This window comes from Zea mays, chromosome 8 (genome assembly GCF_902167145.1).
Source record: "Zea mays cultivar B73 chromosome 8, Zm-B73-REFERENCE-NAM-5.0, whole genome shotgun sequence".
In the NCBI taxonomy this organism is placed as follows: Eukaryota; Viridiplantae; Streptophyta; class Magnoliopsida; order Poales; family Poaceae; genus Zea; species Zea mays.
Genome location: NC_050103.1, coordinates 44985669 through 45011182, shown reverse-complemented (window position 1 = coordinate 45011182; position 25514 = coordinate 44985669). Strand labels below are relative to the sequence as shown.

At 43.0% G+C, this 25514-nt stretch overlaps 1 protein-coding gene across 1 annotated transcript; it reads right to left on the bottom strand.

Moving 5' to 3' along the window:
* Nucleotides 1–980: 980 nt before the first annotated feature.
* On the bottom strand, nucleotides 981–1910 carry LOC100382396 (uncharacterized). Its single transcript, NM_001175141.1, has one exon. It carries the CDS (start codon nucleotides 1490–1492, stop codon nucleotides 1214–1216), a length of 279 nt encoding a protein of 92 aa, NP_001168612.1. The 5' UTR covers nucleotides 1493–1910; the 3' UTR covers nucleotides 981–1213.
* Between the last annotated feature and the right edge of the window lie 23604 nt (nucleotides 1911–25514).

Genomic DNA, 25514 nt, shown 5'->3' with positions numbered 1-25514 from the left:
CGGGAAGCATAGTAGACAGAGTCTTTTCAATTTTATCTGCATCTGAAAGTGCCTTTTCACAGATTTGCATCTTAGTGCTGAACCTATGTACAACATGGTTGTTGTCACCAACAGTTTTGAAATCCTAAAGGCAAAGCTGGGCCCATTCATAATTGGCCTCGAGCAAGATAATTGCCTTTTGCTGTTCATAGCGTTGCTTGAGTGCAAGCCATAGTCCACGTGGATTTTCTTCCAACATGTATTCAGACTTAAGGTGTGGATGTATGTGTTGCCTTATGATGTATAAAGCAGCATACTTATGTTGATCATCTATTGGTGGAGCATTATCTTATTGTTCAAGAAGTGCATTATAAAGTCCACGGGTTGTAAGACTAACTTTTGTGTCCATAGCCCATGTGGGATAGTTGTATCCATCAAGAGCGAGTAATTCAAACTCTTTATTGGCCATTGTTCCTACATGGGGCAACCAAATCATATGGTGTTGTATAAGATGTAAAATAATACATAAGCAAGTAAATTCTTGTATCACCACTGTAAATCTCAAAATTTGTCTTAAGATTGTAGGAGATAATCACCAAAAAATGGTGTAGATCTCTGATGGGGCATTTGATGCCACTTGTTATATAACGTTGTATGAACACATTTAGGTCATCACTTGTAAAGTGTATACCTTCTTTAATTCATTATTCTCATTGGGTACGCACGTTGAGGATTAAAATCCTGTAGTAGTAACTATGCTACTACCTTGTTTATGGCCAATAGAGATCATGAATTATGGTAGTTAGCTTTAAGAAGATGTAGACCATTGTTCTAAATGATTTTTTACATTGGGTACGCACGTTGAGGATTAAAATCCCACAGTAGTAACTATGGTTCTACCTTGTGTATGGCCAATATTCAAGAATTTATGAACATTGTATTATACAAATTGAGATAAACACATTGATGATTTTTGCACTTAAACATATTAAGTATTTACACAAGTAAAATATCAGTGGCATAATCATTGATAAAGTCATGGTATTTATACAATGAAATGCTCACAAACAGCGAAATACTATTATAAACCAGCACTAAATTACATGGAGACTGAAAGGTTTTCTTGCGAATTTAGAACTGAACTTTAAAAATATAAAGGTAAATGTGTATGGGAGTGCTAGATGGGCCAACTTGTAGGTCAGCCCATTGGCGCAGGGGGAGGCGGACATTGGGCCTAGGGACCGACCCAACTATGGCGTAGTAAGGAGGGGGAGGGTAGACGGTGCTGGGCCTTGCAGGCCGACCCAACAGAGGTGCATGGCCTATTTGAGGCGCGACAGGGAAACCCTAATCGCCCTACAGCTGCCGGCGCCCTGTAACCGCCGCCGCCAATGGACGCCACCCGCCGTCGCCGCTGTTGCCGTGGAGATCCATCCATTGCCGTAGTCGATGTGGCCGCGCCAGCCGAGGGTGCACCGGCCGAGGGCGCGCCGGCCAAGAGCATCCTAGCCATGGTGGCGAACTAGGGCGCGCCGACCAAGGGTGCATCGGCCGAGGGCGCACCAGCCACGTGCGCGTCAGCAGAGGGCGCGCCGGCTGAGAGCGTCCTAGCCTTGGGCGCTCCGGTCGAGGCCCCCACGGGCACTGCCGACCCCTTGCCCCTTCTCCTGGTTTAATTCCAAGGGGTATCCCCCTTGCCAGGGGAGAAGAAGGCGCCTCCTCCACTATTAGCGTTGAGGGTGCCTACGCTCGGGAGGAAGGTGAAGGCCGGATTCCATGGAGTCCGAGCCGGTACCGGTGAAGCCGGCGTTGGTGTTGGAAGACCGGTGTCTTCGTCGATGAAGTATGGTGGCCATCCACAGCGAGCAGCGCGTTTGCTGTCGGGGTTGATGAGGATGCTGACCCCCCGGAGTAGTAACCATGTCATCCTCTGCCGGCATTCCATTCGTAGGGATGGGATGGTGGTCGTAGAGGCATGGAGCTCTAGTTCGCGCCGCCATGGTGTAACACCTCAAAACCATCAACTTAAAATAATGCATTTAAATATTAGTGGTAATTATAGTAAAGAATTTTTCTTTCAAGTGTTTGATTTTTACCTTTAGAATAAAATTTTGTTTGCTCATACTTGTTTGATGGTTGTTTTTTGGAATTTCTTTTAAATTGAAAACCCAATTAATTAATATGAGAACTTTGCTAAAAAATAAATTCTTTAATGATAAATAATGTTGGAATAATTATTCTGAATATTTAGAGATATCTAAAAATATATTTATGCCTATTTTTGTATTGGGAGATAAGGATAAAAAATAAAAACCCTAACCTAACTAACCGTGTGGCCTAGCCCACTCGTCGTCGCGCCCTGGTGCTGCGCGCCCCCCTCTCACCTCTAGGTGGGCCCAGCGCGACGCACTATTCATCTTCCTCGTGAAGACGTGCCTAGCCGCACCCGCGATCGCGCGCACCCGGCCGCCATCACGGCCACTCGGTCTTTCGCACCAAAAATCGCCGCCGTTTCCACTTCTCCTCTCCTCTTCCCCCACGTTCCCTCTCCAATCAATGGAAAGAAAACCGCCGCCATTGATGGCTGGCCATCTCTCACCCCGACTCCCCTTCTCTTCCCCTCTCTCTATAAATAGTATCGGCCGGAGCTCCCTCTCCCTTGCCGAGCTCGCCCCTCTCTTCCTCCTCGTGCTCTTTGTCCTCGCTCCCGCGCCGTGCGCTCACACCGTCGAGCTTTGCCGTGCTGTGCCCAGCCCGGTCCCGGCTCTACCAACCGAACCATGCTAGAGTCGCGCCCACACCGTCGAGCTCCGCCGTTTACCGTCGACGATCCGTTCCACTCTCCTGCTCGCCGAACACCCCCTCGCCGAACCCCTCCTCTTCGCATGAGCACGAGCCCAAGGTAGAAGAAAGTCGTTTTGCATTTTGGCCCTTCGGTTTTCTGTAAATTATTCCTGCATTTTCTGCAGTATAAATGTATTAAAAAGAAGTCCTAAAATCCTACGTGCTACTCCCCAAAGTATACGCTTAATTGTGAATAAACCCTGGCAGCAATAATATGGATGTGGATATTATTTTTATATTTCGAAAATAAATAATGTTACGATTCATTAACTTTGTACTAGAAGCGTTTACAATTAACTTCTCATTTTAGCGCATAAAACAATATTATGTTAGTAGTTGTTTAAGTATAATTGTACTGATATAAGAAATTGAAAGAGGTACTAGGCCACATCTTTTTAGTCAAGCTAAAATATAGATTTTTACTAATCATGATATAAGTATTCATACGCATATCGCTTATTCACTAAGAATAGGTAGAATATCTATTTATATCAAAATAATCATGATTATGTTACTTAAGTCCAAAATTAGTAGTTTACATTAAGTTATTAGAATATTAAAGTTATGAGATTTATAAATAACATTTTAAAGATACGTATAATTTCTATTTAGAAAAGAAAGGATAAAACCAAAAGAATATTATTGGTCATAAAGAAAATGATTAATTAGCTATTTATTTCTGTAGAATTTGTTAAGTCATTTCATCTAAACTATGCTAGGTAAAATACTTTCATAGTCACATGCCCATATAATTTTCACCAATGATAATTCAAATGGAAATTTGAGAGGATTAATAAAATAGTTATGATTTAGGCATTATTTATGAGTATAGTTGCGTGGTATGTGATTGTTCATGTAATGGTGAATGTTACCCATGTAATGGTGTATGTTTATTTATTTGGTGTATGTTTTCTTTTGTATGTACGATATGCAAATCGATATTAGAAGCTGACTATGTGGTAGACGAACCGAATACGTTTGAGGACGACCCGCAGGACACCTTTGAGCAAAGCAAGTGGATTCTCCCACTGCATTTGTATTTGTACCAAAGTAATGCATATAATAATGTTTACTTTTTGGATATTTGCATAATTTGTTGAGATTTGCCTAAATAGGATTTCCTAGAAATACCAACATTATTCCTTGATTACCCCGGGATAAATGCTATGCTTAGGGCTAGTTTGGGAACTCTATTTTCCCAACGGATTCCTATTTTTCCTTGGGAAAATAGGAATCCCTTGGGAAAATGGGGCTTCCAAACTAGCCCTTAGCAATTTTTGATACTGCTCAACTTGATAATTATGATGTCACTCTTTAATGATACTATTGTTTCGGAAATAAAATTTGTATTATTATGTTAACCCGATGGTTAAACAAGATCATTTTGTATTAAATGGAACATGGAGCGACAACCCAGGATAACAGTGCAACCACAAGTGCTATCATGGCTCTAGCTTTTGTAATTAGCTTAGTACTTGGCAACCTTTCCTAAAATATGGGCAAGAGGGGGAGCGGTTGATGGTGGCAGTTCATGTTAACATGGTGACATAGTCTTAGCTAAGCTGCCTCGCCCAGAGGGCCTCCACATCGATTTGGAAACCTTAGTAGGTTGTTTTGTACTGAGTGTATTTTGTGAAAGCGTCATAATGGATCCCTAGGCATTCACCTCGGCAGTGTTTAAGGGTCCGTACAACCCAGGTTAGATGGGATACATGGCTTGTGGGTAAAGTTGTACCACCTCTGCAGAGTGTAAAACTGATATGTCAGTCGTGCTCACGATTAAGAGCAACCTGGACCCTCACATGATAAGTGAAAATAAATCGTGATCCAATGATCCATAAATGATTTGCTTAAGTTGTTTCACTTAAGTGTTTTTGATATAATCATATATTTATGTTTAATTGGGATACTTTGGTATACACTTTCAATTAGTAAGTTAGGCATTGTTAATAAAATATTTTGACCAACTAAAATGCTTATCGCTTAACCATATCCTACCTTGTTAAACTTGCATTACTCCTCCCACTTGTTGAGCCCCGACCATAAGTGAGCTCACCCCTTGCGAATATTGTGATCAGAGGGCGATGAAGAAGACTTTGCAGATGATGTCGACGAATACTAAGTCTGACGATGCGCCAGTCACCTTCATGTGGAAGAGTGACCAATTCTGCTATAATTTGATAATGATATTTTTAAGATACTATTGTCTGGATGATGTAATAAAGTTACTCTACTCTCTTTACGCTTTTATTGCATTGTCTTTTGATATATTACACTTATGACATCAACATATGTGTGGAAAATGGATTCTCACACACATATGCTATGCATTCGGTTTTGACCCCAAAACTGGCTATGATAGAAGTGGTATCAGAGCTATGCTGACTCTAGGTCATTAGACTAGTTAGAAATAGAAAGCCCAGTCTGTTCCAAATATGCTTATTTTGCTCTTACAAAATTTATTTTATCCATCTTGCCTCTTTAAAATTCAACTAAGTTGACATTTTCTCTTGTGGATGGTGCGTACTATCCAGACTACTCGGGTGAATACCAACTACATCCCTCCGCCACGATAGGCTCCTGTCTACCTAGTGGTAGTAGAGGAAGTCCCTGTGAATCTCCATCACCTTCGTGTGGAGAATAGAGTTATTCAGGAGGAAATCTCACTAGAGATTCTGGCGACGCCCACCCCGTTGTCAGAATCACTAGGCTTTGCAGCTGGAGCGTCATCTTCAGCACCACTAGCACCGGCAGTCCAAGCCCCTGATCCTGGAGGCGACGATCCAGATGATTCTGGTGATGATGATGATGATGATGAAGAAGAGGAGAACAACGAGGAAGCCAACGATGAGCAGGAGGTCAACTTTGTTGGGATATGTCCTGTCACTGAACATTATACTTCAATGTTCTAGATGAGGCACTTCCCTAACCTGCTGCAAGATGTCCTGCATGCACTAAGGATCTATGTTCGACCCCTGTATGACACAAGGCGAGTGTTTGAGCCCCCTCGGGCTTGCTACTACATCACTCGCGTGCATATCAGGGTGATGGATGCAGGAGATAGGGGTTTCTGGTCTCTATCAGCTCATGAGTCTCTGACGCTGCTATCCACCTATGCTGCTTTGGTCAGCAATGCTGCTAGTTGAGCTCTATGGTCTCTCAGCCACACTTACCAACAACAGCTGCATGACACGAGGTACAAGCATCTTCCTCTACGCCTTCGCGGAGAAATCCAGACAAGCATTGTTCTAGCTGAAGTTAGAGAAGATCACCTCAACACCCTTGTTGGTGTGGTGACAGGTCTTAACACCGACCTGGACAATGCTACCCTAGACCTCTCCAGGGTACATGAGGAGCTGGAAGATGCACATGCAAGGATTACAGCTCTGGAAGCTCAACTGGAAGGAAGGAACCCCCCTGAAGCTCAAGTCCCGGCCTTGGCTATGTCCCCGCCCCGCAAGAGGATTTGCTATGGAGACCTAGGATCTATCACCAGTATGCTTTAGATTTATAAGACATTGTAATAAGATCGATTTTGCGTTAGACGATGAACCTTTTTCATGATACTATGCTTATAATAACAACCATGTGATGGTGATGTTTGCATAATGGTTGATTTGGATTTTCACTTGAGTGCAATGGTCTTATGGAATGATGGCCATAAGAACATTTAAAATTAACAAATAATCTTAACTTTAGTTATAAACTATTCCCCCTATAATTTTTCGCTTCACATATCTAAAGGTTGCACTTTCTAACCAACCATATGGTGAACGCTCGCTCAGGTCCCAAGAACACCAGAAATCAGCGTACTGGTCAGCAGTTGCCACCACCGCTGCCAAATCCAACAATGGAGCAATTTATCGTGGCACAAATGCAGCTTTTGCAAGGTCTTACTGCTTCAGTGCAACAGAGTCAACAAAACCAGCAGAATCAGCAAAACCAGTAGAACCAATAACAACAGAATGCACCCCAAGCCAGGGATAAGCATAGAGACTTCATGAGCCATGTTGGGGGTCTTCTTCTCCGCCGAAGGTCCTCAAGACAAAGACACCATCAACAAAGTGATTCTGAAGACTCTCTTCTTTCTGCCGAAGGTCCTCAAGACGCAGATCTCGTCTAGAAGCAACAATGGCAAGTGCCGAAGCTGCCACCAGTTTCGGCTTAGACCAAATAGAGGAGGAAAAGACTAGCTAGTCCCTAGTGATTTGTGTTACGATTATGGACAAATGTTAAAGGTTATAAATGTACTTTTACCTGGGCTGCGGCCCGTGCCTATTAATAGGTGAACAGTATCCCCGTACTGTTCACGTTGAAAAGTATTCACTCTCACATCAGCACCTTCGAGCAAGCCGAAGGTATCAATGTAATATAAACTTTGTTAATATTCATGTGTATATTATATAAATGTGAATGAACCAATGCATTATATTCTTCATCTTTATGTATTCTCATTTATTCATGAAATGATGAAGGCATGTCCTTCATGACCTTTGTCTGATGATCATTATATCCGAGAGGAGGTAATGCTTTGGAGGATGAAGGTCCTTAATGCTTAGCAATTGTGTTGCCATGTTCTTGATTTACAACATTTGAGAACAAGTGACCAACAAGCCATCACACGCCTACTTTCTCTCACTCGATTGATTCCTTGGATGCCGATGACTGGGTCAAGGTAATAGGCAAGAAGCTGGACATTACGCAGTGCAATGACCGAGAAAAGATCCTATATGCTTCTGGAAGACTGGAAGGAGCCGCGTCCGACTGGTGTGATGCCTTCACTGTGGCCCATGCAAACACAGACACTATAACCTGGCAGGAATTTCAGGAGAACTTCCATGCTCATCATATTCCCTCGGGAATAATGAAGCTTAAGAAGAAAGAATTCTTATCACTTACTCAAGGAAACATGTCTATTAGTGAGTACCGTGATCGCTTCACCCAGCTTTCACGTTACGCACCAGAAGAAGTAGGCACTAATGAGAAGCGCCAAGAACGTTTCTTGGAAGGCTTGATTGGACCTTTTAACTATCAGCTGCAGAGTCACAGTTTTCCAAACTTCTAGACTCTGCTCAACAAAGCAATTTGCTTGGAAAGTAAGAGGAAGGAATTATTTGATCATAAGAGGAAATTTTAGTGACAAGGCTAGACCAGCAAGAATACTCGACAAAACAACTCCCAAGGTTCTCAGTTTTGCTCTGGAAATCAGAGTGGAAATAACAATTATCAAGTGCAACACTCTGGACAGCAAGGCCAGAAAAGCAACCGACAGAGAACTAATTATCAACAAGGACAAGGGTCTGGAGGACATCCACAAATTCATCAAGGGAACGCTATAAACTCACAGGCCAGGAGTAATAATCGGATCACCCCAGTTCAGCCCAATGGGTGCTTCAAGTGTAGAGAAATTGGGTACTATGCCAATAATTGCCCAAAGCGCAACACTCAGATACCTAAAAAAAACAACGGTCAATGGGTTGACCAAGGAACATCTGTTCGTAACAACACTCAAGGTAAAAGTTATCAAAACTAGAACAAGGGAAGGGTTAACCATATCACCACAGAATCAACTTAGGACGCAGCAGCTGTAGCACTTGGTACGTATCTCATTAACTCCATACCTGCTTCAGTTTTGTTCGATTTCGGAGCATCTCATTCATTTATAAAAGAGTCATTCGTGGAAAAACATAACATACCAAAGCATCGTCCTAAGAAGACGTTACTTATTATTTCACCGGGAGGTGAAATGAAGGCCACACACTCATGACCTCATGTTAGTCTCAAGATTCAAGGAATAAATTTTCTAGTCAACCTTGTGGTCCTAGGATCCAACGATATCGATGTGATTCTTGGATACGACTGGTTGAAAAGTTGTCATGGAGTGTTATAATGTGCCAAAGAAATAATTGTGTTGACAAGCCCACAAGGAGAAAGAATTAGTGTCAGCACCAACTCGCAAGCGGAAGCAGAAATAGTGGTAAATCACTTGGAAGAAAAGTCCCTAGAAAACATCAAGGTGGTCTATGAGTACCCAGACGTATTACCGGAAGAACTGCACCTATTTTGAAAAGACCTTATAGAATGGATGTCAAGGATTTAGTTGAACTGAAGAAACAAATATAAGAATTACTAGAAAAATGTTTTATTTGCCCAAGCTCATCTCCTTGATTAGCCCCAGTTCTATTTGTGAGCAAGAAAGATGGTTCGAGAAGAATGTGTGTCGATTATAGAAGTTTGAACGAAGTAACAATTAAGAACAAATACCCGTTACCTCGGATTGAAGATTTGTTTGATTATATGAGAGGAGCTAAGGTATTCTCAAAAACAGATCTAAGATCAGGCTATCATCAGTTGAAGATTCGAACTAAAGTTGTACCTAAGAAAACCTTCACTATAAGATATGGACTATATGAGTTTTTGGTTATGCCATTTGGATTAACCAATGTACCGACTTATTTTATGAATTTGATGAATAAACCAGTTTGTGGTTGTATTCATCGACGATATACTAGTATACTCTCAGAATGAAGGAACACATGAAGATCATCTGAGACTAGTTCTATAGAAGCTTTGAGACAATGAGTTGTATGCAAAATTCTCAAAGTGTGATTTTTGGCTGAAGGAAGTCACTTTCCTAGGTCATATTATCACAAATGGAGGAATCAAGGTAGACCCCGATAAAATAAGTGAAATATTAAATTGGAAGCAACCAACGGATGTGTCTAAAATCAAGAGTTTTCTCGGATTAGCAGGATACTACAGAAGATTCATTGAAGGCTTCTCCAAAATAGTGAAACCACTTACTTCATTGATGGAGAAAGGTAAAGAGTTTAAATGGGATGAACCATGTCAGAAATGTTTTGACGAATTAAAGGAAAAGCTAACCACAACACCAGTTTTGATAATGCCTGATATTCACATAGGATTTGACATGTATTGCGATGCATCACATCTAGGACTTGGATGTGTATTAATGTAAGAAGGAAAAGTAATAGCTTATGCCTCAAGGCAGTTACAGAAGCATGAAAAGAATTATCCTACACATGATCTGGAATTAGCTTCCATAGTGCACGCTTTGAAGATTTGGAGGCACTACACGGTTGGAAACATGCATAAAATCTTCACGGATCACAAAAGCATGAAATACATATTCACGCAGAAAGAACTCAACCTAAGACAACGAAGATGGCTTGCGTTAATCAAAGAATATGATTTGGAAATACAGTATGAACCATGAAAAGCAAATGTAGTGGCAGATGCTTTGAGCCGTAAAGGTCAAGTGGGCAATCTTACTACCTATTTGATGCCACAGGAATTATGTTGGGTGTTGGGGACTTGTTCTCAATTGCTGTTGGGGACTTGTTCTCAAATGCTATGAATTAAGAACAAGACAACACAAGAAATGTTAAACGTTAAAGTCCTTTGTCCTTCGAAGCATTATTTCCCTTAGGACATAATGATTTTCGGACGAAGGTTATGAAGGACATACCTTCATAAATTCAACATATAATAATGAAGAAGGAATCATATGAGACACAAAAGATATCATAAACCATTATGTATTATTATCAACTCATTTCTGTATTATTATTATAGAAAAGTAGAAATAATATCAAATTACAAATGTACCTTCGGCTTGAAAGAAGGCGAAAGTACAAGCGTGACGCAAAAGCAAATGCCCAGTCAGCGTCCGCAGTACGGGGGTACTGTTCACCTATTTATAGGCACGGGACACTGCCCATATAAAATTACATCCATGCCCTTTACATTTGGTAGTAATTCTATAGTAATCCACCGAGGTCTGAATAGCCTTTTCATCTTTAAGTCGGTTTCCTTTTCTGCTACCACGCCGAAGCTTTCCTGCTCACATCTTCGGCGCTGTATCAACCTTCGTATTATTTGGGCTTCTCCTACTGTGATATCGACTCGAGTCCGAAGATACCTGTTCACACATTATACTCCAGAAACACTGTTAAATCTTGTTTTTGAGGACCTTCGGAAGCCGAAGACCCCCAACAGTAGCCCCTCGCAATATTAATTTGTTAGAATAATAAATTTAGATTGCGACATGGACGAAGGCCTTAAGACGAAGGTCCGAAAAAACACCTTCCCTTTGCTAGAATAGCAACATTCACTGACAAGCGGGGTCTTCCAATTTTCAACGCACTGGGCGTATAAATAAGAGCATACCGCGAGCTCATTTGGTACGCTCTCTTGCCATCTGCTCTTGCTCACTCAATTTTTAGCTCTTGCGCACCAAGACTTGCTTAGCTTTTTAAGTTTTTAAGCTTCGGCGTTGAAAACAGTTTTTTAGTGTTTCCGAAGATGTCTGAAGATAAGAAGGCTGCTGCCGAGATGAAGCTGAGTCTCTCTGAAGAGAAAAACCTGGGGTTTCTTATAGCAATGTCAAAGACCAATACAGAAAAAATCACCAAAGAGATTTTAGAAGGTTTGTCTGAAGATACTGATGACAGCGACAGTTATGATGTGGATAGTGGTGGTGAAGACTCCGAAGATCGCCCTTGGCGACCAAGCCATGCGGTTTTCGGCAAATCAAGTATCAAAGAAAATCATCTTGTCAACATGAGGGGAAGATATTTCCGGGACTTGTCCGTTGTGAGGGCCGACGAAGGAGAAAAGACTTGTCCGAACCCTGAAGAAAATGAAGTCGTAGTGTACCGAAGCTTTTTGAAAGCTGGACTACGATTTCCCCTGAGCAACTTTGTCGTAGAGGTGCTGAAAATATTTGAAGTCTATCTTCACCAACTTACCCCCGAAGCAATCATAAGGCTGAATATCTTCGTGTGGGCCGTGAGAAGCCAAGGTCTGGAACCTGATGCGAAAAGTTTCTGCAACATACACGAATTATCATACGAGACAAAACCCTGGGGTAAGGAACAGTATCACAATAATTTTGGCTGCTACAGTTTCGTTTCTCGGTCTGGGTCAAGCTGTCCCGTGCCAACCTTTCGGAAGAGATGGCCCGGCGACTGGATGACAGAATGGTTTTATGTGAAGAATGACCTGAAAACACGGGAAGATATTAAAGGTATAATTATGCGCCCTATTTGGCAAAGCTTCGGCCTACGGAGGCCGAAGGTTGAAATGAATGAAGCTGCCGAAGAATGCCAGAGAGCCTTCGGAGTTATTTGTTCTTTTATTGGAACGAGAGATTTGGTCCAAGAGCATATTGCCTTCAGAGTATGGCCGCTCGCGGAAAAATGGGAAATGCCACAAGAGACTATAAAGGAGGCTGACGAAGGTGGACTTATCAGGCTGAAGTATACTTTCAAATTCGGAGACAAATTCGTAGAGCCAGATGATGACTGGCTACAAAGCATTGAAAATGTAAGTGATGAACTACTTGGGGTTTATTCAAAGGCCGAAGATACTGCATTGTCAGCAGCCTTCGGAGGCCGGAAAAAGAAAAGACTGAACCGAGTGTTTGACGCAATTGGGTTCGTGTACCCCGACTACCAGTATCCAACGCGGGGCCAAAAAAGAAAAAGCGCAACTTCTGCACAGGAAACTGCTTCAGCCGCTCCCAGCGAGCCAGCGCCGAAGAGACAAAGGGTAAAAGTTCTCACACACCGGCCACGCTACATTGAACCAGCTATAGTGCCTGAGTTCGCCGGTGAAACCTCTTCGGCCACCGAAATTAAAGAACTAACTTCAGAGCCGAAGTTCGAAGAAAAAGCTGAAGCACCTTCAGCAGAGAAAGCAGAAGAACCGAGTACTGAAGGAACGAAAATATTGGAAATTTTAAGTCCTTCAGCAAGTGTTGAGACAACAAAAAACCAAAAGGGCCCAGCGGTGACCCTAAAAAGAAAAAGAATGGTCACTGTGCTAGATGTTCTGGAGACAATTGAGTCCTCAAGCACGACTCCAAAGAAGACTGTTGAAACTTCCGAAGCGGAAACTGAAATCTTTGATGCTGGAGCTCCAAAGCAACAAACTGAGACTGAAGCTGGGCCTTCAGAGCCCACGAAGGTAAAATCCTTGGAAACCGAGGAAGAAAAAATGACAGAGCCAATTCTTGTTGAAGAAATCAGTGCTGTTGCCCCCGAAGCATCCCCCAAAGTCCTTGATTATATTGTTCGACATGCTTCGGGGAAAAGTTGTCTGAAAAAGAAAAGCAAGAGGCCCAGTTTTACGCCCAAAAACTGAAATATCCAAAGGGGGCGTTGATATTCAACGGCAGCGGAGAAGAAGACTTCTTGTATTGTCTCCCTGACAGCAAGGAGATTTCTGTCTGTCGGGAGATGAGCAAGAGCTTCAGATTCCCAACACTTGAAGACGGGCTCTCGGTGTTGTCGAAAAACGAGCTGGCCGACAGCTTGGCGTACAATAGCTTAAAGGTGCAAAAAATGAGGTCTTTGTATTTTTTCTTGAAACCAAAATTTTTCGTTTGCTTAAATTTATTGACGCACATACATTTTTCTTTGCAGGGCCTTATACTTAGTAATGCCCTTAGGGCCCAAAAAGATGCCGAAGATGAAGGGTGTGTTATGGCCCTGAGCAACCTTCGTTCCGAAGTAATTGAACTAAGGAACGAAGGTCTCGAAAAAGATAAAATATTGCATTCATTGATAAATAGAATAAAAGAAGACGAAGCTGCTTTTAAAGGTCAAGCTGAGGCTCAGAAGCGTAAAATTGAAGATCTTCGAAAACAACTAGCCAGAGCTAAAGAGGAACGCATACTTGAAGAAACGAGGCGAGAACTTAGCGACCAATGGGCAAATCATTTAGAAGGAACTGTTGAAGAGCTTCGTTCGTCCAAGAAAAGATGCTACGACAAATCTATGGAGTGTGTTAAGAAAATGAAAGCTAGCTTCGCCAGCGTTGGCGCATTTTCGAGCGAAGAAAACTTTACAAGAGGCAACCCCGAAGATCCCATCGAATGGATTAATCACGAAGCTGAGGCCTTCGAGGAAATTTTAAATAGCCGTGGGGACATATGTGCTTTTTCGGGTGCCAGGGGGATTGCCACCATTTTGGAGAAAAAGGGCTGCGAGCATGTAAAGATTTTAGCGCAATCCGAAGCTACCTTGTCCTTCGAAGATGCAAAAGATCCTTCAGCCGAAGCTAGCATGGTTGGTGGAAAATTTTTCACCGATGTCTGAGACAATGGTGGTCGAGAAATGGCCTGAGAAATTATCCAAAAAAGCGAAAAGGGCATCCATGATGCTAGAAAAGTAGCAGAGGCTGCTGAGAAAAGCGCAGAGCCCGAAGGGCAAATAGGTATTAACTAATGGTTTTTATTGTGTTGTAATTTTTGATTTTAAACTTCGTTCGCAATTTGTAATAGCAATGTAGCTGTATCCTGTCCTCCCTCAGATCCTACTAAAGCGTCTCCGGGCCCTCCCCCGAAAGATGACGATGAAATTAAAAAGATGGCTAAAGCTATCATGGATCAAGATGTTAATCAACTCCTGAATGAAGCTGCGGAAGTAGTACTTAGGGAAGACTAGGTGCTATTGTAAAAACATCTGAAATATAATATGTATAATATCTTGTAATCCTGAATGTAATATACTTGTCTTTTTTATGGTTCAATTCTTTACGATGCATGAAATTTTACATACGTACCATTTTTGAGTCTTTGACGAAAAAACACCTTCCCTTCTTTTCATGCTTCGTGAAGAAGAATTTTCATTTATCACAACAATATCCGTAGTGTTCTGATGAAGAATATCCAAGCTTCGTGAAGATATTTTCCGAAGATACACTTCCGAAGATCAATAGTGTATCTCCTTGTGACTTAGCATGATTTCCCCCTTTTTCAAAACATTCTTCTGAAGATCGATATTGTGTCCCCTTCTTGTGCCATATGCAGCATGATGTATGATGCTTATGCCATGCGAAATGATGTGATGATGTTATGCTATGTAAAATGGTATTTATTCCGAAGATACACGCACATCCCTGTAATAAAACACATAATCTTTTTAAATCAGCATTGACTTTTCGCTGTAAGCCTCCCTTAGGAGCTTCTTCGCCTTTTACTTCAGCGGAATCAACGATTATTTTTCGCTGTAAGCCTCCCTTAGGAGCTTCTTCGCCTTTTACTTTCAGCGGTATTCGCGTTGACTTTTCGCGCTTCGCCTTTTACTTAGTCGGTATCATCGTTTATTTTTCGCTGTAAGCTCTGCATTCCCTTTGGAACGACTTTGGAACAAAAAACTTACACTGCGCTCCCTTTGGAACGGCTTTTTGTAACTTCAGCAAACTTACTCTGCGTTCCTTAGAACGACTTTTTGTTGCTTCGAAGAATTTTTGATAATTCGAAGGTCCTCCTTGTTATCGCAAATCTTTAAGCTTCAACAACTTAAGCCTGTGGAGAAAATATATTTTCCTTGTGGCCAACAACGAAACTATTACATGAAATTTAAAAAATGTCCTTTATTACACAGAAAATAAAACTGAATGGAAAAGACTACTATCAAGGTAGGATATTTGTCAATAGATGTGCTTCGACTCTGGCACAGTGCTATTGACTGTGCGAGCTTCGGACTGTTCTCTGAAGTCCCTTTGGTGTTGAGCATATTGGCCCCCTTCTGGCTGCTGGCCTTGTTGCAGCGGTGGTGGAGGCGGAGGCTGTTGCCAGGAAGCTTGTGGTTGACTCGCCGAAGCAACAGAAACTGCAGGGTGGTTGCCTACATATTCTGGGATGTAAGGCGAATGATACGAAGCAGTGTGCATGATTTGCTTCGGCTGAGCCTATTGTGCTGCAGCTTCGGCTATCTCCTTTTGCTTCTGGATGGTAACATGGCACATCCTGGTGGTATGGCCCTTGTTTTCACCACAGAACAAGCAAAATATTCTCCTTGGTTGATCTCCAAACCTTCCGCCGAAGCCCCTGGCGCCTCTGCCTCTTGGAGCTGGCGGCCGGAAGGAGCTTTGCTGTTGCCCCGAAGCCTGTGAGGAGCACTGTGGCCTTTGCTGCTGACTTCCCTTATCATCATTTTGAGTAGAGTTGTGAATTGACCTAACATGCCTCGGATAAAATCTTCCTCCGAAGCCCCTGGTCATTTCAGAAAACCTGAAATCCTCCTCCCTTCTTTGACAAAAATCATTGTCGGCACGAATATACTCGTCCATCTTCTGGAGCAGCTTCTCCAAAGTTTGAGGAGGCTTCCTAGCAAAGTACTGAGCTGAAGGTCCTGGCCGAAGTCCCTTGATCATGGCCTCAATGACAATTTCATTGGGCACTGTTGGTGCCTGTGCCCTCAAACGCAAGAACCTCCGGACATACGCCTGAAGGTATTCTTCGTGATCCTGGGTGCACTGGAATAGAGCTTGAGCAGTGACCGGCTTCGTCTGAAACCCTTGGAAGCTGGTTAACAACATGTCCTTCAGCTTTTGCCATGAAGTGATCGTTCCTGGCCGAAGGGAGGAATACCAGGTTTGAGCAACACTCCTGACAGCCATAACAAAAGATTTTGCCATGACTGCAGTATTGCCACCATACGAAGGTATTGTTGCTTCGTAGCTCATCAAAAACTGCTTCGGGTCTGAATGGCCGTCGAATATGGGAAGCTGAGGCGGCTTGTAGGACGGAGGCCAAGGTGTAGCCTGCAGCTCAGCGGACAGAGGAGAAGCATCATCAAAAGCAAAATTTCCATGGTGAAAATTCTCATACCAGTCATCTTCGTTGAGGAAACCCTCCTGATGAAGGTCTTTATTCTGAGGCCTTCGGTTCTGCTCATCCTGAGTAAGATGACGAACTTCTTTAGAGGCTTCGTCTATCTGCCTTTGCAGTTCAGCTAGCCTGGCCATCTTTTCCTTCTTCCTCTGCACCTGTTGATGAAGCATCTCCATGTCTCTGATTTCTTGGTCTAGCTCATCCTCTGGCGGTGTCGGGCTGACAGCCTTCCTCTTCTGGCTTCGGGCCTCCCGAAGGGAGAGAGTCTCCTGATTGGGGTCTAGCGGTTGCAGAGCTGCAGCCCCAGTTGCTGAAGCTTTCTTCGGCGCCATAGCGAAGGTTTATGATCGCCGAAGGTGTTCAAAACTCAAAGAGTGGAAGTGAGTTCACCGGAGGTGGGTGCCAATGTTGGGGACTTGTTCTCAAATGCTATGAATTAAGAACAAGGCAACACAAGAAATGTTAAACGTTAAAGTCCTTCGTCCTTCGAAGCATTATTTCCCTTAGGACATAATGATTTTCGGACGAAGGTTATGAAGGACATACCTTCATAAATTCAACATATAATAATGAAGAAGGAATCATATGAGACACAAAAGATAGCATAAACCATTATGTATTATTATCAACTCATTTCTGTATTATTATTATAGAAAAGTAGAAATAATATCAAATTACAAATGTACCTTCGGCTTGAAAGAAGGCGAAAGTACAAGCGTGACGCAAAAGCAAATGCCCAGTCAGCGTCCGCAGTACGGGGGTACTGTTCACCTATTTATAGGCACGGGACACTGCCCATATAAAATTACATCCATGCCCTTTACATTTGGTAGTAATTCTATAGTAATCCACCGAGGTCTGAATAGCCTTTTCATCTTTAAGTCGGTTTCCTTTTCTGCTACCACGCCGAAGCTTTCCTGCTCACATCTTCGGCGCTGTATCAACCTTCGTATTATTTGGGCTTCTCCTACTGTGATATCGACTCGAGTCCGAAGATACCTGTTCACACATTATACTCCAGAAACACTGTTAAATCTTGTTTTTGAGGACCTTCGGAAGCCGAAGGCCCCCAACAATTGCTATGAATTAAGAACAAGGCAACACGAAAAATGGGTTAAAGGTTAATACCCTTCGTCCTCCGAAGCATTATTTCCCTAAGGATATAACGATCTTCGGACGAAGGTCATGAAGGACATACCTTCATGATGACAGTGTACTTAGACGAAAGACGAAGCATACGAAACATGGGAAACAACATGAATAATAGAATGATGTTACAATATACATTTACTGTTATTTAATCATAAATGAATATAAACAATATTGAATAACATTTATACCTTTGACTTGACAGAAGGTAAAAATCCAAGTGTGACATGCGAGTGAATACAAGTCAGCGTGAACAGTACGGGGTACTGTTCATCTATTTACAGGCACAGGACGCAGCCTGTGTAAAAATACATTCATGCCCTTTATAACTGATTACAATCATGACACAAATTTTCATGGGCCAATCGGTCTTTTCATCTTTAAGTCGGTGCCACCCTTCGTCTCAAGGCGTGTCGATATGCCGAAGCTCCCCAGCTGGTAGCTTCGGCTTTGCTTCTATGTTGATCTTCCGAAGGTGTTTCTCCTTACAGGACCTTCGGCGACGAAGCAGACCCCCAACAGTAGCCCCTTCACGGTGCCAAATCGTTTTTCGTAACGAGCTCGACCCGTGAAAAATTCTCTTAGGCTTCGGAATGCCGAAGGTCCGAAAAACACCTTCCCTGAGCTCGTTGTCCAGAAACGATTAAATATTCCGAGTGCAAGGTGGTCCCACCATACGACGGGTACACGCGATTTGGTGATTCACCTTCTCGCGCACTGTGGTCCACTGTTCAGTGGGTGTGGGCGACTGTTCAGCGGGTGCGAGCGACTTGATGATTCACCTTCCCACCTGCAGCACTATATAAACAGACGGGTAGGTGTGAAGTTACCATAGCATTTATTAGTATTGCACTATTGTGCTGCTGAAAAATTTGACCATAGCCGAAGCTTATTCATCGTATTTTCACTCATAGCATCGTCTTGGTTTAACTTCATCATAAGAGGGAGCTTCAGCAAGATTGCAAAAAGTCATCAACTTCGTCAAAACCGTAAGAAATTCAGTGTCAAATGGCCAGAGTGCGTTCAACTGCTAGAGTTACACGCGGCGGAGAGGAGACCGAAGCTGCCGAGACTGCCCCAATCTCCGAAGTAATGAGGCAATCGGGACTGATTTTGACAGAGGGTGCTTCTGACGAAGGTGCACCTGCTGCCAAAGCTGAACAGGCTGACATTGAAGAGGGTGATGCTAATGAAGAAGAGATAGATTACAACTCCGAAGCATTGGAAAGTCTACTGTCTCCGAAGCTGATATGCCCATGATGATTAAGCTAGGCTACTTCGGGGAAGCCGAGAAGAAGCTGATTCGTTTTGGTTTGGAAGAAACCACTCCGAAGCCAGAAAATGATGAGGTGGTAGTTTTCAGAAGTTTTTTTAAAGTAGGATTGAGGTTTCCTTTGCATGAAATGATTGGGGTTGTTTTGGAAGATTTTGAAATTTATCTTCATCAGCTGACTCCTAACGCTATCGTTAGGCTCATCGTCTTTATGAGGGCTCTCCAAAGCCAAGGAGTGGATCCGCTTGCTGAAGCTTTCTGCCAGGTGCACGAGCTTCATTATCAAACGAAGGCTAGAGAAGATGGGCTACACGAGAATTTCGGCTATTACAACTTTGCTTACCACAAAGATATGAAGACTCCGATGATCAGTTATCGCACCAAATGGCCAACCGGCTGGAAGAATGAGTGGTTTTATGTTAAGGTTGATGAGAAGAAGGAGAAGATAGTTCAGAGCCCACTGGACCTAACCTTCGGGTTAACTAGGCCCCTGTGCGACATGCTGCAAGGGTCACCATGCCAAACAGCTGTGGGCGAATTCCGAGTTGTGTCTGAGCATATCGGTACTAGAGATTTGGTACAGGAATACTTAGCCAATAGAGTATTCTCGACGTTAAAGGAATGGAATATGCCGAAGCTTAAAGGAGAAAAGAAAAAGAATGAACTTGTTTGACTGCCCTATCACTTCAAGTTCAAGAAACATTTCAAAGAGCCTTGCCAAGAATGGTTGGAAATGATTGAAGCTATGTGCAATGAAATTTTGGGCAACTATACTAAGAAAGAAGACCAATTGATGACCGCGGCCTTCGACACCCGACCGAAACGAAGGCTGAACCGAGTAATGGATGCCCTGAAATTTGAATACCCTGACTATGAACGGTTAAGAAAGGGTGCTGAAGGGCCAAAGCGAAAAAGAGTTGTCAGTGTCATGAACAGGCAAGCTGCTAGAGTGATAGAAGAAGATGAGAAAGGTTTGAAAAATAAAAAATCCAACCCTGAGCCGAAGGTGGCTGTTCCGAAGAAAAGAAAAGCTTCGGCTGCGAAGCCAAAAACAACTGGCATAGAGGAAGAAATTCCTTCAACGCCTCCTGCTGTTGACATGGAGGAAATTTTAAAGGTAATGACTGAATCTTTACCTCACAAGCTAAGTCCATTAGGGCCACAACTAATGAAGCTTTTACAGAAGAAGGAGGAGCCTGCGGCAATCAAGAAGCATGCTCAAAAAGGCGAAGGATTATCACTGTTATTGATGCTATTGAAGAAATGCCACCGTCGACTTCAGGGTCAAAAACACCACCTGCCGAAGCTGCTCCCGCCGAAGGTACAACTGCCGAAGCTGCGACCGAAGCCACAAATCTTGAGGGCGCACTTTTTGATATTGATAAGATGATTTTGAACATGGCCGCGGAAGAAGCTGCTACAGCTGTCGAAGAGACCCTGGCCCCAGTGCCCGGGAAAGAGGAGATTGCCGAAGATACTTCGGAGGAAAAGGATTTTAATTTTCAAAACATACTTGGTCAAAGGCTGTCAAAGGCTGAGAAGGAAGAGCTGAGGGATTATGCAATATCATGCGGCTATCAACCAGGAGCATTGCTCTTCGGTGGCGTTGACGAAGAGAGTTTAGGATGCCTCCGGGACTGGACTGGAGCGAAGGTTGTCGGCACTCTATCAAAGAGTGTTGGCTTTCCGAAACTTGAGACCGACCTCAGCAGATACCGGCAGCAACATATCGCCGGTAGCTTGTTTTATTCTAATTTTAAGGTAAAGTTCTTACCTTAACTTTTTATTGTTTCCGAGATGAAGGTTAGTTCTGATGAAGGTTATTTTTTTAGAGTCTACTACTAAGTAAAACTCTGAGGATGCAGCAGGACCTCGAGGACAAGAAAAATGAAATTATAATTGAGGGCTTAGAGGGCAAAATTAAAGATCACGAAGCTGCTCCGGAGAAGAAGGATTTCGAGCTTCAAACGATGGAGGGTTCGCTGGCAGAAGCCCAAGCCGAGATTGCTAGATTAAATAGTGAACTCTCCACGAAATCAAAAAGCTTCGAACAAGAGAAGAAGGATTTTGATGAAAAGCTTGAAGCTGAAGTTGCAAAGAGTTCGAACTTGCGAAAGTCATTGAAGGAACTTCAAGATAAATGTCTGAACTTCGGCAACCGTTGCGTGCAACGACTGAAGCAGGTCTTCAACTCTGTTGGAGCCAGTTCTGAAAAGTTTAAACCTTCAGCTGAAGACCTGCCAGGCACCCTCGATCATATTGAAGGCGAAGTTGATGCTCTCGATGAAGTCATAGCTGGGCATGGTGACTTCTGCGCTTTGCTAGCTTCTCGTGGAACAACTGTTGCTTTTATGAAGGCTGGTTGCACGCACGAAAATATTGTAAACAGGCTGAACTTCAGCTTATCACCAGCGGATTTGAATGACATCCCCGGCTTGGCCCGAAGCATTGGGAACATATTCGTAACTCAAATTTGGGCGAAGGGTGGACGAAGCTTGGCTGGTGACGAAGCTCGAAGTCACCTTAAGCCGGTAATAAACTCATACCTTGTGCTTACCTTTTCCTTGAATCTTGAATTTACCTTATAACGCTTTGTTATGTATAGGATGACAAAGCCGAAGAGCAATGATCCGAAGCTTGGAGGATGATCCGAAGCTTAGCGGATGGTGATGAAGCCGAAGACATTCTGTGAAAAAAAACTCTAGAGAAACTCTTGGATTATCCTTGTAAAGAATATTGTAATTTAAGAATCAGATACTACTCTGTAAATTTGTCCATACCTTGTAATATATTTTTACCTTTCCATCCATGTATGAACTGCTTTGATGTGGACGAAACTTGTATTTTTTGAGCCGAAGGCGAAAAACACCTTCCCTTCTTTTCGTACACAACGAAGCATAAATCTGCTTCCTTTCCTTTCGCCGAAGCCTTATCATTAGAGCCGAAGCAACTGTCTGTATTTGTATGATATGATGATGATGATCCTATGTATGTCTAAATGAATGTCTATGAATGCAATGAATGATGTGATGTATTGTGCAAATGAATGTCCAGACACACGCTTACGAAGCCACATCAAAACTCCTCATTCCCTTAGGAATGACTGAAATCTGTTTGTCGTTTATTTTTCGGCTGCACCGCTTATTTTTCGGTGTAAGTTTTGCATCCCCTTAGGAACGTCTTTTGAACTTCTTCGCCTTCTATTTCGGTGGTATCACCGTTGACTTTTCGGTGTAAGTTCTGCATCCCCTTAGGAACGACTTTGTGTAGCTTCATCGTGCTCTGCATCCCCTTAGGGACGACTTTCGAGCTTCTCCATGTTTTTTTCTCTCTACACTCGATGGTGCATGCTCAGATTTTACATTTTACATATTTTGGGGATTTTGCTCTCGTAGAGCTGGATAAGAAAGAAAAAATTACAAACTATGGCCCCATTAAAAACCTTTCTCCCCCTTCAGAAAGGAAAAGGGTGCCATAGAAAAAATGAAAAAGATTACATCAAGTTACACATAATATCGTCGAAGCTCATCCGCATTCCAAGATCTAGGAATGTCGTTGCCGTCCATATCCTTCAATCTGTAAGAACCGGGTCTTGACGAAGATACCACCAGAAAGGGTCCTTCCGACTTCAGCTGTAGCTTGCCTACTGTGTCTGGATTGGCCACTCTCCGAAGTACCAGATGCCCTGGCTTAATGTTTTTCAGCCGAACATTTCTGTCACGCCATTTTATTGTTTCGGCTTGATATTTATTGATATTCTCCATGGCCTGGAGTCTGGTCCCTTGTATAGTATCTTTTGCCACAGAATAATCAGCTTCGTCCTATGCCGAAGCTACTATTCTGATTGACCCTGTTTTAGCTTCTTCTGGGGTTATAGCTTCGTCACCAAACAATAACTTGAACGGTGTAAAACCTGTCGACCTTGATATAGTTGTATTGTGGCTCCGCACCACTTTAATCAACTCATCTGGCCACTTTCCTCTGGGTTGATTGAAGATTAACTTCATTATTCCCGTCATTATAATACCATTTGCTCTTTCAACCAACCCGTTTGAATCCGGGTGCCTAACTAATGCAAAATGAATCTTCGTGCCAATCTGGTCGCAGAAATCTTTGAAAGTTTTGGCATCAAACTGTGTTTCATTGTCCGTAGTTATAGCCTTCGGCACGCCGAAGCGACAAACGATATTTTGCAAGAAGAATTTCTGGACTGTAACCAAAGTTATTGTAGCCAAAGGCTTTGCTTCAATCCATTTAGAGAAATATTCTATAGCCACAACGACATATTTCAAATTACCTTGTGCTGGTGAAAGTGGGCCTAACAAGTCCAGGCCCCATCTTTGCAATGACCAGGTTGGTTGTATTAACTGAGTTAATGACGAAGGTTGTTTTTGGTCCCTTGCACATTTTTGACAATTTTCGCACTTTTGGACTAGATCTGCTGCATTCGAAGCTGCCTTCGGCCAGTAAAATCCTTGTCTAAAAACCTTTCCCAATAAAGGCCTCGACCCAATATGAGATACGGTCTTGTTCTTGCTTGCATTCTCTTATTATAAACTTCATCGTCCGAAAGGCAGTTACCCTGGAGGAAAGATATGATTTCAGTCCTCCAATCTTCACTATGTACTGGAGAAATGGCGAGCACTGCTCTCTCCATGAGTTCAATCGAAGGTGCCTTTATTGTTTCAAAAAATACTTCCGAAGGTAGAGGGAGCCCCTGAGCCGCTGATTTGGCTAACATATCTGCATGCTCATTTTCGCATCTTGGAATGTTCTTGACAGAGAAACCTTCGAAAGAAGCCTCCATCCTTCGGACTGTATCCAGATATTTCTCAAGTTTCGGATCTCTTGCCTTGCTACTTTTATCTACATGGCCAGAAATGACTTGAGAATCAGTTTTCAGAATAGCCCTTCTTATTCCCATTGCCCTTAACTTCCGAAGCCCCAACATGAGTGCTTCATATTCGGCAATATTATTTGTACAACTGAAGTCTAGCTTGGCTGCATAACATGTTTTGACTTTCGAAGGTGCAACTAGAACAACAACTGCTCCTGCACCAAAGGTTCCCCAAGAACCATCGCAGAACACTGTCCAAGCTTCGACATCTTTATTTATCTCTTCTTCCTAAGCCCCTGGCGTCCAGTCAGCGATGAAGTCTGCTAACGCCTGGGACTGAATTGAAGATCTATGCACATAATCAATGGTGAATTCATTAAGCTCTACAGCCCATTTTCCAATCCTTCCAGTAGCCTCTCTGTTCCTCATGATGTCCTTTAGAGGTTGTGACGAAGGAACAATTATGTGGTATGCTTGAAAATAATGCCGAAGCTTTCTGGAGGCCATTGAACAACATATAATACCTTCTCCAATTATGTGTAATTTTTATTTGATGGACTTAGAACTTCAGAGATGAAGTATATTGGAGCTTGCTTTTTAGCCTGACCATCTAGCTTCTCCTGTACCAGTGCCGCACTTACTGCAGAATGCGAAGCTGCCACATATAAGAGCAATGGAGCCCCTGGCGCGGGTGGAGTTAATGTTGTTAAATCAATCAAATATTGTTTCAACTCTTCAAAAGCTTTTTGTTGTGCCGGGCCCCATTGAAAGACTTCGGCTAACTTCAGTATTTCAAAAAATAGCAGATTTCTTTCCGCTGATCTGGATATGAATCTATTTAATGATGCTAATCTTCCTGCCAGCCGTTGAGCCCCTTTCTTCATGCTTGGTGGCTCCATCCGAAGGATAGCTTCGATCTTGCTTGGGTTAGCTTCAATTCCTTTCGTTGATACCAGACATCCAAGGAACTTGCCTTTCTTCACTCCAAAAACACATTTTTCTGGATTTAATTTTAGGCCAGCTTGCCTGAAGTTGGCAAATGTTTCTTGCAAATCAGCAATGTGATTTTCTTGCTTCATGCTTTTCACTATAATATCATCAACATAAGTCAGCACATTTCTGCCTATCTGGGAATGAAGGACCTTGGCTGTCATTCTGCTGAAGCTTCCTCCAGCATTCTTGAGTCCCTCATGCATCCGAAGATAGCAATAGGTGCCACTGGGAGTTATGAAGCTAGTCTTCGGCTCATCTTCCTTCTTCATCCAGATTTGATGATAGCCTGAATAATAATCCAATAGACTCATGTGTGTTGGAACTTGCTCTCCTAGGCAAGATGATCCAATGGGGGAGTGAAACGAATGTAAACAAAGTTTTGCTCGAGATGGCGATTGCTCTATTAATCTAGCCTCTCAAGGGCACTGTACGGGGGTATTTATAGGTGTCCAGGTGCCCAACGTCCTGATGTAAGGACGTTTATGCCCTCAGGCACCTGGATTATCCCTAGAATATTCCCATAATGGAGGGTTACAGACTGTCATTACAGAAAAGCCATTACAAACCGGGCCCGTAACATGCTTCTCCATGCGGGGCCTGTCATGATGGGCCGCTATACCACGTGGGCCTCCAGGTTGGGTGAGGACATGGGATGGCGAGATTTCGTCATGGGTCTTCGTCTTGAGGTGAGAAGGACGAAGGGTGACCTGCGCCGGTCGTCTAGCTTCCGTTGGTGCGTCGAGGTGACAAGGGCCTGGAGCGAAGGGTAGCGTCTTTGCCTTCGCCCCAACATT